General features: G+C 41.0%; 1 protein-coding gene across 4 annotated transcripts in view; it reads left to right on the plus strand.

Moving 5' to 3' along the window:
* The window catches only part of RAD9B (RAD9 checkpoint clamp component B), a 36,109-nt gene that overhangs the window by 11,537 nt on the left and 8,786 nt on the right, over positions 1 to 15,786 (plus strand). For 3 of the 4 annotated variants that reach the window (XM_025401231.1, XM_025401230.1, XM_025401233.1), the window contains 5 exons: positions 1,305 to 1,411; positions 4,574 to 4,680; positions 4,769 to 4,833; positions 5,668 to 5,790; positions 8,404 to 8,638. In XM_025401231.1, the coding sequence (XP_025257016.1) occupies positions 1,305 to 1,411; positions 4,574 to 4,680; positions 4,769 to 4,833; positions 5,668 to 5,790; positions 8,404 to 8,638 (637 nt within the window). The remainder of the gene's footprint in view (positions 1 to 1,304; positions 1,412 to 4,573; positions 4,681 to 4,768; positions 4,834 to 5,667; positions 5,791 to 8,403; positions 8,639 to 15,786) is intronic. The other variant, XM_025401232.1, reaches the window with a different exon arrangement.

Here is a 15,786-nt window from a genome sequence, read left to right on the forward strand (position 1 = left end):
CTTTGTGAGCCAAAATATATTTTATCCATATTGTTTTAAAATTATTATTATTATTATTGAGACAAAGTCTCCCTCTGTCACCCAGGCTGGAGTGCAGTGATGTGATCTTGGCTCACTGTAACCTCCACCTCCTGGGTTTAAACAATTCTTGTGCCTCAGCTTCCCGAGTAGCTGGGACTACAAGTGCGAGCCACCATGCCCGGCTAAATTTTGTATTTTTTGTAGAGACAGGGTTTCGCCATGATGCTCAGGCTGATTGAGACAAAATTCTGAGTTCAAGTGATCCACCTGCCTTAGCCTTCCAAAGTACTGGGATTACAGGTGTGAGCTACCCCACCTGGTCCTTCCTTCCTTCATGTTGTCATTTTTTTGTATCAGATTATTTGGTATCTTCTATAACTGCCCCCGCTTAGCACTGGAAAAGTTCCCAAATGAATTTTGTAGGTGTTCCTGACATTTTGATATCAAGAAACACTGCGAAACCAATGTCTAACATCAGATTAACACCAAGATTACATAAATTCTAAGAATTTTATTTTTATCTTAATAATACTTCAATGTCAAAAGGAGTGCAGAACTTCTAATACAATAATAAAAAGACAACCCAGCTATAAAAAATAAGTAAAGAATTTTAATAGTCATTTCTTCAAAGAAAATGACAATAAGCACTTGAAAAGATGCCCAACATCATTAGTCATTAGGGAAATGCAAATCAAACAGTTTTCAATCTGTGAATTATGTCATATGGGAATTATATCTCAATAAAACTGTTTTGAAAAAAGGAGCCAGAATAAAAGGGCGTTTGGGATGTCAAGAGAAGCTTGAAAGCAATGGGTAACAGTCGAGGAAAGGAACAGAGGGAAAGAATATAGACAGCAGGCTGCCTAGAAACCTCTGCCCCCTCATCTAGGTCTCCAGCATAATTCACCTGAATTGTTTTTGAACAGCTTCACTTTGCAATGTCTCCCTTTACAGTATGAGCTGGGGCGTAAGTGACTGGGCATACAAAAACATAGAATTAAAGATATTTTATTCTGGAATTTTGTTTGTACTGCAGCGTTCATGTGTTTTATTAAGGATATATTTTGCTATTCTCTTGGCCCTCAAATGAAGTTATAATTTTAAAATAAGCTGAAAATATAGCAGCTTATGTATAAGAAAGAAGATAGGAGTTTGGGTAAATTTTTGTAAACCCAGGCCACGTAATTATTTATTTCCAGATTAGAGATTTGAGTCCCAGTTAATAAGTTATGTCTTTCTGTTTGTTTTTCAAATAATGTTATACTGTTGTTTACATTTTATAGATTGCTTGCTGATGCCATTGTTCTTTTTACATCAAGTCAAGAAGAAGTTACTCTTGCTGTTACTCCACTGAATTTTTGCCTCAAGAGTTCTAATGAGGAATCAATGGGTAAGGATTGTATCTGAAATGGTGTTTTGATGGGTTATTACTTTCTTTCTCTTGATTACTAACCATACTGCAAATATTAGTGGCATAATTTTATTCCTGTCTAAAAAGCAGTAAGATGTAGAAAGGTTGGAAAAAGTTTTAAGAGATCCAACAAGTTTAACACAATCAGCAATTAAAATATTTGGCTTTGAAATTCAGGTCATTTTAAAATTAGGAGAATGGGGCCAGGTGCTGTGGCTCCCGCCTGTAATCCTAGCACTTTGGGAGGCTGAGGTGGGTGGATTACCTGAGGTCAGGAGTTCAAGACCAGCCTGGCCAACATGGCGAAAACCAATCTCTACTAAAAATAAAAAAACTAGCTGGGCGTGGTGGCTCGGGCCTGTAATCCCAGCTATTCAGGAGGCTGAGGCGGGAGAATTGCTTGAATCTGGGAGGTGGAGGTTGCAATGAACCGAGATTGCACCACTGCACTCCATTGCCTGGGCGACAGAGACTCTGTCTCAAATAAAATAAAAAAGAAAATTTGCTAGGGTCTTTTGGCACAACAAGCTGTTTGAGACTCTCTGACCTTAGATAATATGTTTTTGGTGACAGCAGTAAGGAGAGGATACAAAGGAAAGAACTATTAAAGTGAAAAACCAGTAGAACCAGGGCTTAAGTTGGGTCACATGACTTTTGTAGTGTTTAGTTTGTGCCAGGTTCTGTGCTAAATAGTTTACATTTATGAAGTCATTTGATCTTCATAATAACTCTAAGATGTATGTAGGTACTATTATTATCCCCAGTACATATGAAGAAATTGAAAGTACATATAAAGCACATACGAAGCAGTTAGACACTTTGGGAGGCTGAGGCAGGAGGATCACTTGAGGGGACTTACCAGCCTTGGCAACATAGTGACACCTCATCTTTACAAAACATAAGAAAAATAGCCAGGCATGGTGGTGCACACCTGTAGTCTCAGCTACTTGGTAGGCTGCAGTGGAAGGATTGCTTGAGCCATGATTGTGCCACTGCACTGCAGCCCAGGCAACACAGCAAGATCCTGTCTCAAAAACAAAAACAAAAACAAAAACAATTTGAAACACAGAGAAACTGGCTTGCCTGGTGTCACAAATTGCCTAGTGAAAGGGTCTGTTTTATGCACCATCATGCCATCTCTGAATAAAAATGGCCATTTAGTAACCAGGAGAAATTGTCCCTTGTGAGTATCTTTCTAATGAAGTTATAGTTACAGTTGACTGGCAATCTAGTTGTTTAATCTTATTATTAAACTTCTTCTGTGCTAGTATATTGGGAGTGACATGAGCCTTCTTGTTGGAGATGAATGTATATTTAAGACATTGTTTGATTCTTTAAAAAACATATCATTTGGCCGGGTGCGGTGGCTCACGCCTGTAATCCCAGCACTTCGGGAGGCTGAGGCAGGTGGATCACAAGGTCAGGAGATCGAGACCATCCTGACCAACATGGTGAAACCCCGTCTCTACTGAAATACAAAAAATTAGTGGGGCATGGTGGTGTGCACCTATAGTCCCAGCTACTTGGGATGCTGAGGCAGGGGAATCGCTTGAACCCAGGAGGCAGAGTTTGCAGTGAGCCGAGATCACACCACTGCACTCCAGCCTGGTGACAGAGCAAGACTCTGTCTAAAATAATAATAATAATAATAAATATATATATGTCACTCAATCTTTGTTCTTATTACTTCAACAGTTGATATTCATTGAAGAAAATTAAAAATACAAAAAAAAATTTTTAAGTCACCTGATATCCCGCTATACAGAGATAAGCACTTTTAATAGTTGGGTGTATTTCCTTCTATACTCTAGATCTCACAACAGTAGATTGAGTGAAGATAATTAAATACTATGAAACTATTAAAAGTAACATTGGCCAGGTGCAATGGCTTACCCCTGTAATCCCAGTGCTTTGGGAAGCTGAGGCAGGATTGCCTGAGGCCCGGAGTTCAGACCAGCCTGGGCAACATAGCAAGATCCCATCTCTACAAAAATTAAAAATTAGCCAGGTATGGTGGCATGTACCTGCAGTCCATGCTGTAGCAGCTGAGGCAAGAGGATCACTTGAGCTCAAGATTTCAAGGTTGCAAGTGAGCTATGATCATGCCACTGTATTCCAGCCTGGGCAACACAGTGAGACCCTGTCTCAAAAAAAATTAATGGGCCAGGCACAGTGGCTTATGCCTGTAATCCCAGAACTTTGGGAAGCCAAAGAAGGCCGATCACCTGAGGTCAGGGGTTTGAGTCCAGCCTGGCCAACATGGTGAAACTCTTTCTCTACTAAAAATACAAAATTAGCTGGACATGGTGGTGTGTGTCTGTAGTCCCAGTTACTCAGGGGACTGAGGCAGGATAATTGCTTGAACCTGAGAGGCAGAGCTTGCAGTGAGTCGAGATCACACCACTGGACTCCAGCTTGGGCAACAGAGTGAGACTCCATCTCAAAAAAAAAAATAATAATAATAATAAAATTAATGTTTATGTGTATGTATAAATACATCCCTCTCTCTCTGAAAGTATATATCAGAGAGGTTTAATGAAGCAGTTTTATAGTGGAAAGCACAAAACATTGACACACACACACACAAATAATTATAAAAATGTGCTTATTGACATGGAAAAATAGGATATATTGTTGGGTAGATTATAAAATGGTATGTAGGGTAAGATCATACTTTCATTTAAAAATGTGCATGTAAGTGGCACATGTCTGTAGTCCTGGCTATTCAGAAGGCTGAGGCAGAGGATCACTAGAGCCCAGGATGTCAAGGCTGCAGTGAGCTGTGATCATGCCACTGCACTACAGTCTGGGCAATACAGCAAGACCCTGTCTCAAAAAGAAGAAAACAAAAAATTAACTAACTTAGATAAGAAATCTGATATTTAAACATAAACAGTTTGATTTATGTGAAATGGATTTATAGACCCTAAATCATTGGGGAGTTTAAGAGAAATGTAAAATATTAAATTTCTGTTTGAACAAAGGCATTTAAAAATAGCATACAGATATCAGGTTGGGGAGTTAGGGTAGGTAGGGTAGGAGGAAATGGGATGGGATTTGGGAGACCAAAAAATTTCTTTTTTCCTCTGAATTCATCTCTGGAACTAATTTTATTCTTTATTTTCCCATAATGTTAAACAGATTTGAGCAATGCTGTGTATAGTGAGATGTTTGTTGGCTCAGATGAGTTTGACTTCTTTCAAATTGGAATGGACACGGAGATAACATTTTGTTTCAAAGAATTGAAGGTAAAGATTTGTATCAAATTAAAATTCAAATTTTCACTGTAAGTTTTTAATAAGGATTTCAAGTTTTTTTCTGCTTTTCTTTTTTCAGGGAATACTGACATTTTCAGAAGCTACACATGCTCCTATATCCATTTATTTTGACTTTCCTGGGAAGTAGGTCCTTGAGAATTTTTCTGAGTTTGTTTCATATCAATAACAAAACCCTTTGGATCACTTTGAAATTAATTAACACCTCAGGAATACCTAAACTTTACTATTAATACTTATCAAACTAAAATTTTGAAAGATGCTGAAACATGGCATTTTTAATTTTCTTTTTTCTTTTCTCAGACGGGAGTTTCGCTCTGTCGCCCAGGCTGGAGTACAGTGGCATGATCTTGGCTCACTGCAGTCTCCACCTCCCGGGTTCAAGCAATTCTCCTGCCTCAGCCTCCCAAGTAGCTGGGATTACAGGCATCTACCACGCCTGGCTCATTTTTGTATTTTTGGTAGAGACGGGCTTTCACCATGTTGGCCAGGCTGGCCTCGAACTCCTGACTTCAAGAGATCCACCGGCCTCGGCCTCCCAAAGTGCTGGGATTACAGGCGTGAGCCACCGCACCCGGCCTTACTGTTTCTTTTTTTTTTTTTGAGACTGAGTTTCACTTTTGTTGCTCAGGCTGGAGTGCAATGGTGCAATCTTGGCTCACTGCAACCTCCGCCTCCCAGGTTCAAGTGATTCTCCTGCCTCAGCCTCCCGAGTAGCTGGAATTACAGGCATGTGTCATCATGCCCGGCTAATTTTTTTTTTTTTTTTTTTTTGTATTTTTAGTAAAGACGGGGTTTCTCCGTGTTGGTCAGGCTGGTCTCAAACTCGCGACCTCAGGTGACCTGCCTGCCTCGGCCTCCCCTGTTTCTTTTTAGTCCAGAATTAAGTATCATTTCTAATGTGTTTCTAATGTCCATCAGAAAATGAGTATCACTGTTGCTCTGACTTGGCTTTTTTAGACCTCTGGCTTTAAGTATTGATGATATGTTAGTGGAAGCTAACTTTATTTTGGCCACATTAGCTGATGAGTCAAGTAGAGCATCTTCACCACAGTCACTGTGTCTTTCACAGAAACGAAAAAGGTAAGACCGTGTTTTAACTTCTTTATTAATTGGGATAAGCCATCATAATCGTATTCTGAAGTAATTCATTGGCATTCGCTCAGGAAACAATTGAGGAGTGAAATATTAGATAACAAATTTTGGCTGAATACGGAAGAGCTGTAGTGAAGCTTACCTGTAGCATAGAAACATCACCAGTCTTGTGTCAGATATTTGCTTTTTCTCTTCTGATCAGAATTGAACAGGACTGTCTGGTTTATCTGTGTTGTGTCCCAGAACACAATTCCAATTTTTAGGTTTTTATTTGTTGTTGTTGTTGTTGTTATTTTTTTTTGTTTTTTTTTGTTTTTTTTTTTGAGACGGAGTCTCGCTGTGTCACCCAGGGTGGAGTGCGGTGGCCGGATCTCAGCTCACTGCAAGCTCCGCCTCCCGGGTTTTTACGCCATTCTCCTGCCTCAGCCTCCCGAGTAGCCGGGACTACAGGCGCCCGCCACCTCGCCCAGCTAGTTTTTTGTATTTTTTAGTAGAGACGGGGTTTCACCGTGTTAGCCAGGATGGTCTCGATCTCCTGACCTCGTGATCCGCCCGTCTCGGCCTCCCAAAGTGCTGGGATTACAGGCTTGAGCCACCGCGCCTGGCCCAGTTATTATTGTTTTAGACAAGGTCTCACTCCCATTGCCCAGGCTTGAGTGCTGTGGCGCAAACTCGAGTCACTGCAGCCTCCATTTCCCTGGCTCAAGTGATCCTCCCACCTCAGCCTCCCAAGTAGCTGGTACCATAGGCATGTGCCACCACACCCAGCTAATTTTTTGTAGTTTTTTTTTTTGGTAGAGACAGGTTTCACCATGTTGCCCAGGCTGGTCTCAAACTTCTGGGCTCAAGCCATCCACCTGCTTCAGCCTCCCAAAGTGCTGGGTTTACAGGTGTGAGTCACCACATTGGGCCTTTAGTTGTTTTTTTTTTTAATAGTAACATAGTGTTTTCATAGGAAAGTCTATATTCACTTCCTAGAACTTTTGCTCAGATATAGGGATAGCCATTGCTTGCTTGCTTGCTTGCTTGCTTGCTTGCTTTCTTTCTCTTTCTTTCTTTCTTTCTTTCGTCTTTCTGTCTTTCTGTCTTTCTGTCTCTTTCTTTCTGTCTGTCTTTCTTTCTCTCTCTCTTTCTTTTCTTTTCTTTCTGTCTCTGTCTTTCTTTCGAGACAGAGTCTCACTCTGTTGCCCAGGCTGGAGTGCAGTGGCATGATCTCAGCTCACTGAAACCTCCACCCACTGGGTTCAAGCAATTCTCCTGTCTCAGCCTCCCTAGTAGCTGGGTTGACAGGTGTGCACTACCACGCCTGGCTAATTTTTGTATTTTTAGTAGAGACGGGGTTTCACTATGTTGGTCAGGGTGGTCTCGAGCTCCTGACCTTGTGATCCACCACCTCAGCCTCCCAAAGCACTGGGATTACAGGTGTGAGCCACTGCACCTGACTTTTTTTTCTTTCTTAATTTCTTTTGGGGGAAGAAGGATGCTTTATTGTAAAAGTTATTTCGGGAAATTTGGGAAATAGAGAAAAGTACAAAGAAGAAAATAAAACTTACTCATAATTGTATCACCCAGAGATAGCCACTGTTAACATTCTGGCTCACTGCATTTTCTTTCAGACTTAATTTTATGTATACTTGTATTTTCAAATTTTTAAAAAAATTTTTTGAGACAGGGTCTCACTCTGTCACCCAGGCTGGAGTGCAGTAGCATAATCATGGCTCACCTTAGTCTCAACCTCCCAGGCTCAAGCATTCCACCTTAGCCTCCTAAGTAACCAGGACTACAGGCACCTGCCACCATACCCAGCTAATTTTTGTGTTTTTTGTAGAGATTGGGTTTTACCATGTTGCCCAGACTGGTCTCTTAACTCCTGGGCTCAAGCAGTCTTCCTCCTCGGCCTCCCAAAGTGCTAGGATTACAGATGTGAGTGAGCCACTTCCCCCAGTCTATCCTTGTATTTTAAAACAAGATTAGGATCATAGAGCATATGCGGTTTTGGTATTGCGGGTATGTTTCAATATCACTGATAATGACTTGAAAATATGATTTTTCTTTTTTTTTTTTTTGAGTCAGAGTCTTACTTTGTCACCCAGGCTGGAGTGCAGTTGCAGCATCTCAGCTCATTGCAACCTCCGCCTCGCCCGGCTAATTTTTTTGCATTTTTAGTAGAGACGAGGTTTCACCATCTTGGCTTTGCTGGTCTTGGACTCCTGGCCTCATGATCCACCCACCTTGGCTTCCCAAAGTGTTGGGATTACAGACGTGAGCCTCTGTGCCCGGCCGAAAACATGATTCTCAATGACTGTACACAATTTTATCATATAGATGTATAGTAATTTGCTTGACTTTTACTCTAACTTGTTCCTGTTACCATATCACAAGATATTCTATGCACAGTGAGTTGCTTTACTGATTCATCTGTCAAGAGAACTTACAAATCATCATATATATAAATTTTAACCAGCAACAATTTAGTTCCATGCATTTCAACATATTCCCTAATCCAGTGCTGTCATTGTCATCCCACATTGTCCATTAGTTATATAAAAAATATATTTCACAATAAACAGTTCATTCATTTAATGCCTATTAATACCTCAGGTCAGATCTGATTAAGAAAAAGGCTGGCAAAAATATAACCGGCCAGGCCCTGGAATGTATTTCAAGAAAAGCAGCACCAAGAAGGCTTTATCCTAAGGAGACTCTCACAAACATCTCTGCATTGGAAAACTGTGGAAGCCCTGCAATGAAAAGAGCGAATGGAGATGTCAGTGAAGTATCAGAAAACAGTGTCAGCAACACAGAGGAAGTGCCAGGGTCTCTGTGTCTCAGAAAGGTAAAATAAAAGCATTGAGATTCAACCACATCTCAGTCAAGAATTCTCATCTGTCTCCCTTTGCAGTCTTCTTCCCCAATCCCCACCCAGCCATGTTCTGAAAATTTATTTTCTTATGTTTTGATAGGGGAAAAGTGAAGCTAGTCTGAATTATAGACTGAAGAAAAGTCTGATAGAGAAAAGTCTGATTTACGGAATATCAATAGAAAGTAGTTAAATTGTTCAGTCAGTAATTTCTAATAAAGCATATTCAAGTAGAGATTTGGGTCACTTGTTTCCAATAATAAATTATGATTATTTATGGTATATTCTATCTTGAATAACAATAATATGTTGAGGTCATGTAATTTGTTTCCTAAAATGTTTCCTTCTAATTTTACTTTTCAAATTTGTTTGGTAAAGCTTGTATTCATAATAGTACAAATGTAAATTTCATCCCAACAAATATCACAAATTCCTTCCTAATGGAGTCCCAGTTAATAACATCTTATTCTATAAGATAGATGATAAGCTTCACAGAATGCTGTAGTGTTAAACCTTATGAAATCTACTGAAGGTAAGCAATGTATAAGAAACTGAAGTATCTCAAATATTGATAATCCTAATTTTACTTGTTTAATGTTTTGTTCAAGATTGTTTTGCTGTTGTTATTGTTGGTTTGGAAATAAGAGTTTCTTAGTTAGAATTAGAAATTTGAAAGCAGAAATAATATTTTTGGAAGTTATCATCACCATCTTGGCTGGGTACAGTGGCTCACGCCTGTAACCCCAGCCCTTTGGAAGGCCAAAGAGGGAAGATCTCTTGAGGCCACGAGTTCAAGAACAGCCTGAGCGACAGAGTGAGACCCCATCTCTACAGAAATTTAAATAGTAGCCAGATGTGGTGGCTGTAGACCTAGCTGCTGAGGAGGCTGAAGTGGGAGGATCTCTTGAGCCCAGTAGTTCAAGGCTTTAGTGAGCTATGATCGTACAATTGCACTCCAGCCCTGGCAACAGAGTGAGACCCTGTCTCTTAAAAAAATAAAAAATTCACCATATTACGCTGTATATGACTTTTACGGCAGAATTTGATTAGTAAACTGGACTTACTCAGTTTGATACCATAGGTGTTTTACTGAGTACTTGTTATATGCCCAAAACTTAGGGCAATTTTCTCTTCCTGTATGTTACTAAGTTGGCCATAAAGTGAAAACTAAAATCTGTGTTCTCATTGTACAAAATCACTGTCCCCTCGTATTTTTCTAGTCACACATATTGTGCTTACTTTTTCACAGGCAACAACAGAAATCATTTTCCTGCTGCTTCAGGTCCCTGAAATTCACTAAGATTGCCAGTTTCTTTGCTAGAGAAAATGACGTTTAGAACTTTAAGCTCCATGAGCACCATTACAGCACTCTTTACTCCAAATTTCCTATTGTGTCACCAAATTCTTGAAAGAAGGCTCTATTTTTAAAGGGAATTATTTGCCTTAATGTGGCAAACTCCTGCAAAGCTGAAATTACATTATGGGTAAATGATGTAGACCCTTGTCATGTTCTGCCTGAACTTCCATGGGCTTCCTGCCGTCCTCTGTGCCTCTGTTCTCCTTCACCCTGCTTCTCTTCGACAGTGTACTCATAGATTTTTGTCCAAACCTGAGGTCTACATTGAGTCCCAGGGATTCAGAGCCCTGGCTGTAGAGTTCCCATTCCAAGGTTCAAACCTCTCTCTTACCACGTATTAACTGTAACTTGGACAAGTTATTTATTTTGCCCTCAGTTTCCTTAGTAAAATGGGGATAATAATAATGTCCACTAAATGGAATTGTAAAAATTGAGCTAAAGGTGTAACAGGCACATGGTCAGTGCTTGATAAAATTTAGTTATTGGCTGGGCACAGTGTCTCACACCTGTAATACCAGCACTTTGGGAGGCAGAGACGGGCGGATCATGAGGGCAGGAGTTCAAGACCAGCCTGGCCAAGATGGTAAAACCCCATCTCTACTAAAAATACAAAAATAAGCTGGGCATGGTGGCGGTCGCCTGTAATCCCAGCTACTTGGGAGGCTGAGGCAGGAGAATCACTTGAACCCGGGAGGTGGAGGTTGCAGTGAGCTGAGATCGCGCCATTGCACTCTAGCCTGGGCGACAAAGCAAGACTTTGTGTAAAAAAAAAAAAAAAAAAAAAAAAATTATTGTTACTTATCACTCTCTTGCTTTTAAAACTCTTAGGTTGGCCAGGCGTGGTGGCTGATGTCTGTAATCCCAGCATTTTGGGAGGCCAAGGTAGGCAGATCATAAGGTCAAGAGATCAAGACCATCCTGGCCAACATGGTGAAACCCTGTCTCTACTGAGAATACAAAAATTAGCCGGATATGGTTGGCCAGGCTGGTCTCAAACTTCTGACCTCAAATGATCTGCCTGCCTCGGCCTTCCAGAGTGCTGGGATTACAGGCATGAGTCACTGCGCCTGGCCTCAACATTTAATATTCAGTATAACAGTACAGTGATCATTTCATTGAACAAAAATCAGAAAATACAAGTAAGAGATAATCACCTCAAATATTTTGATTATTACTCTTCCTTTAAGACACTCTTCTTCTTCTTTTTTTTTTTTTTAAGACGGAGTTTCGCTCTTTTGCCCAGGCTAGATTGCAATGATGCAATCTCGGGTTCACTGCAACCTCCACCTCCCAGGTTCAAGCAATTCTCCTGCCTCAGCCTCCTGAGTAGCTGGGAATAGAGGTACTTGCCACCACACCCGGCTAATTTTTTTGTATTTTTTTAGTAGAGACGGGGTTTCACCGTGTTAACTTGGTCTCCCTACCTTGGGTGATCCGCCCGCTTTGACCTCCCAAAGTGCTGGGATTACAGGCATGAGCCACTGTGTCCGGCCAATTTTTGTTTTTTTAGTAGAGACAGGGTTTCACCATGTTGGCCAGGCTGGTCTCAAACTCCTGATCTCAAGTGATCCGCCTTCCTTGGCTTCCCAAAGTGCTGGGCTTACAGGTGTGAGCCACCATGCCCAGCCTGCTTTGTCCTTCTTTACCTTGACATTTTAGTAGAATGTCCTAACTTTGGTTTTTTTCTGTGTTTCCTCATGATTAAATTTTAACTATGTATTTTTGGTAAGAATTCAACAGAATAATAATGTTGGGTTCTCTTTGTACATCATATCTGGAGGAACAGGTTGTTTTTTCTCCATATTGGTGGTGGTAATTTCTATCATATGGTCAAGGTGGTGTCTGCCAGCTCTCTACTATAAAGTTACTGTTTTTCTGTTAGTAACTAGTAAGTATTTTGTGGAGAGATACTTTGATACTATGTAAATATCCTGGTTTTCATCATACTTTTTTTTTTTTTGAGAGGAGTCTCACTCTGTTTCCCAGGCTGGAGTGCAGTGGCATGATCTCGGCTCACTGCAACCTCTGCCACCCAGGTTCAAGTGATTCTCCTGCCTCAGCCTCTTGAGTAGCTGGAATTACAGGCACCTGCCACCATGCCTGGCTAACTTTTGTAGTTTTCAGTAGAGATGGGGTTTTACCATCTTGGCCAGGCTGGTCTTGAACTCCTGGCCTTGTGATCCACCCGCCTTGGCCTCCCAAAGTGCTGGGATTACAGGTGTCAGCCACTGCACCCGGCCTGTTTTTTTGTTTTTTTTTTTTTTGAGACGGAGTCTCGCTCTGTCGCCCAGGCTGGAGTGCAGTGGCCGGATCTCAGCTCACTGCAAGCTCTGCCTCCCGGGTTCACGCCATTCTCCTGCCTCAGCCTCCCGAGTAGCTGGGACTACAGGTGCCCGCCACCTCGCCCGGCTAGTTTTTTGTATTTTTTTTAGTAGAGACGGGGTTTCACCGTGTTAGCCAGGATGGTCTCGATCTCCTGACCTTGTGATCCGCCCGTCTCGGCCTCCCAAAGTGCTGGGATTACAGGCTTGAGCCACCGCGCCCGGCCACCCGGCCTGTTTTTTGTTTTTTAAGTATCTATTGATGCTTGTTTGTCAGAAAGTTATTACTGTGATGTTTACAAAACAGTGATTTTTCTATTTTTTTGTGTATTTATTAGATGGAAACCCACTTTAAGAAAGAACTTTGTGGGCCAGGCGCAGTGGCTGATGCCTATAATCCTAGCACTTTAAGAGGCCAAGGTGGGCAGATTACCTGAGGTCAGGAGTTTGAGACCAACCTGACCAACATGGAGAAGCCCCGTCTCTACTAAAAATACAAAATTAGCTGGGCGTGGTGGCACATGCCTGTAATCCCAGCTACTAGGGAGGCTGAGGCAGGAGCATCACTTGAACCTGGGAGGCGGAGGTTGCGGTGAGCCGAGATTGGTCCATTGCACTCCAGCCTGGGCAACAAGAGTGAAACTCTGTCTCAGGAAAAAAAAAAAAAAAAGAACTTTGTCTTCTCCCCTGTGTGTTACTCAGTGATTTATATCACTGTGTACTCTTGGACCTTCATTTTATTCTATGGGTTGTAATCTACTCATTTTGTTGCTCAAAGTGCACCGTATTTGGCCACTGAGAGCCTCTTCAAGTTGGGCCTGTGTCCCTTTGACATGTCTCCAACATTTATGAGCACTTCCTTACTCTTTTGGAACCTTCAGGTATTCCTGGCTTATTATGTCCTTCCCCTGCCCCAGCTCTGGAATCAGCTGTTTCTCCCAGGAACCCTGGTTCCTTTTGTTGGAGGTGGTATATAGAGACCAATTTCTGGGTGCTAAGTGTGCTCTTTTGTATGAGGGTTTCATTGCTTCTGGGCCCTCTCAGGTGGCAGAGCTAGGAATTGTATGTATGCATTAACATGTATACATATATTGAGCTGTTATTATGTCTATTTATATACATTCATTAAAACCTATGAATTCATATTGATTCCTCTGATTCCATTCCAGCACCATAGGGTTCATGCTATTCTCCCCCTTATTTGAAACTCTTTGACAATGAGAAACTTACCTCTTATCCACTAGATATTAACTTAGTGTAAATCCCAGAATGCATAATTTCAGAAGTTCTAACTCATACTCCTGTGAAAAATCAACTAAAAGTACAGTTTTTGTGAACATTCTTGTCTTTAGTCTTAAAGTATTCAAAATATGTTTTTCAAAGTTACTTAGCTTAGTTCTTTTCTTCCCCCACTCAGATTTCAGTATGGTGATGTTAATCATTTGTAATATAGTTAGCTTCATTTGTTTGTTTGTCTTCCATTTTGGTTCTCCCCAAATCCTTGTTGATTGTATTTATTTGCTGCTTTGAGTGCTGAACCATTAACATGGTCCTAAAAGTCAGAACTATACAAAGCAGTGTTACTTCCTCTCTCTTTTCTACTCTGTGCTACAGCCCCTTGTAGAGAATAAATCTCATTAGTTTCTTTTCTTTTCTTTTTTTTTTTTTTTAAGATGGAGTCTTGCTGTTTTGCCCAGGCTGGAGTGCAGTGGTGTGATCTGGGCTCACTGCAACATCTGCCTCCCAGGTTCAAACAATTCTCATGCCTCAGCCTCCCGAGTAGCTAGGATTACAGTTGTGCACCACCACGCCCAGCTAATTTTTGTAGACACGTGGTTTCATCATTTTGGCCAGGCTGATCTCAAACTCTTGACCTCAGGTGATCCATCTGCCTCAGCCTCCCAAAGTGCTAGCTAGGATTATAGGCGTGAGCCACCATGCCCGCCCTAGTTTCTCATTTATCATTTCTATGTTTCTTTTACACAAATGTATGTACACAGATACATACACATTCTTCTTTTTTTTTACACTATAAATTCAGTTTTCCACTTTGCTTTTTGTACCTGAGAGCGTATACTAGAAATCACTCCATCCTGGGTTTTTTTTTTCCCCTAACAGCTGCATTGTGTTTCACATGTGAATATACCATAGTTAATTCAACCATTCTCCCATATCTGGGCATTTAGATTCCTTCACCAGTATTTTATTTACATTTACAAACAAAGCCGCAATGAATAACCTTTTACACATATATTTTTATATCATCAGAAGTGTCTTTTCAAGGTAAATTCCTAAAAGTGGGACCACTGGTTCACAAGGTGAGTGCAGATGTAGTTCTGTGAGGTTCTGCCAGATTCCAGTTATGCCAGTTTGCCTTGCCTGCAGTAGTGGAGTGCCCATTTCCCCACAGCCTGGCAAGCAGCATGTGTTGTCCAACTTTTTTTTTTTTTTTTTGCCAAGCTGATAGTTGAGAAATGGTTATCTCAGTATGGTTTTAATTTGCATTTCTCTAATTGTGAGTAAGGTTGAACATCTTTTCATGTGTTTAAAGACCATTTTATAATTTTGTGAATTGTTTATTCATGTCTCTTCCCATTTTTCTGTTGAGTTTTTATAAGCATTCTTTATATAGATAGGAATACTAGTCCTGTATCTGTGATAAATGGTGCATTTATTTTTTCCCTCTTTATCAGTTGTAAGGTTTTTTTTGCCATGCAAAAATTTTTCATTTTTTTTCTTCAAATTTTTCATTTTATGTAGTCCAATTTATACTGTTTAAAGATTGTCAATGGAGTTTTGAGTCAGTAATTAGAAAGCAGGCTTTTCCCTACATGGAGTTAAAAGAGGAATTTACCCATGTTTTCTTCTAGAACTTATGAGATTTCATTTTTTCATATTTACATCCTGAGCCATTTGGAGTTTCTCTTCTTTTTTTTTTTGAGACTGAGTCTGGCTCTGTCGCCCAGGCTGGAGTGCGGTGGCCGGATCTCAGCTCACTGCAAGCTCCGCCTCCCAGGTTCACGCCATTCTCCTGCCTCAGCCTCCCGAGTAGCTGGGACCACAGGCGCCCGCCACTTCGCCCGGCTAGTTTTTGTATTTTTTAGTAGAGACGGGGTTTCACCGTGTTAGCCAGGATGGTCTCGATCTCCTGACCTCGTGATCCGCCCGTCTCGGCCTCCCAAAGTGCTGGGATTACAGGCTTGAGCCACCGCGCCCGGCCGGAGTTTCTCTTCTTATGCATGGCATAAAATACAGATCTAATTCTATCTTTTTCAAAATGACTTGCCAGCTATCCCAGAACCACTTATTATGAAGTCTGCCTTTGCCCTAGTGAGTTGAAGGTCCTGTTTATCATATATTAAATTTCTTTTTCTATTTTGAGTCACTTGTGGACTTTATTTTCTGTTCTTCTGATCCATTTGTCTCTTCATGTGTCTGGACCACAC

The sequence above is a fragment of the Theropithecus gelada genome, chromosome 11 (genome assembly GCF_003255815.1).
Source record: "Theropithecus gelada isolate Dixy chromosome 11, Tgel_1.0, whole genome shotgun sequence".
NCBI lineage: Eukaryota > Metazoa > Chordata > Mammalia > Primates > Cercopithecidae > Theropithecus > Theropithecus gelada.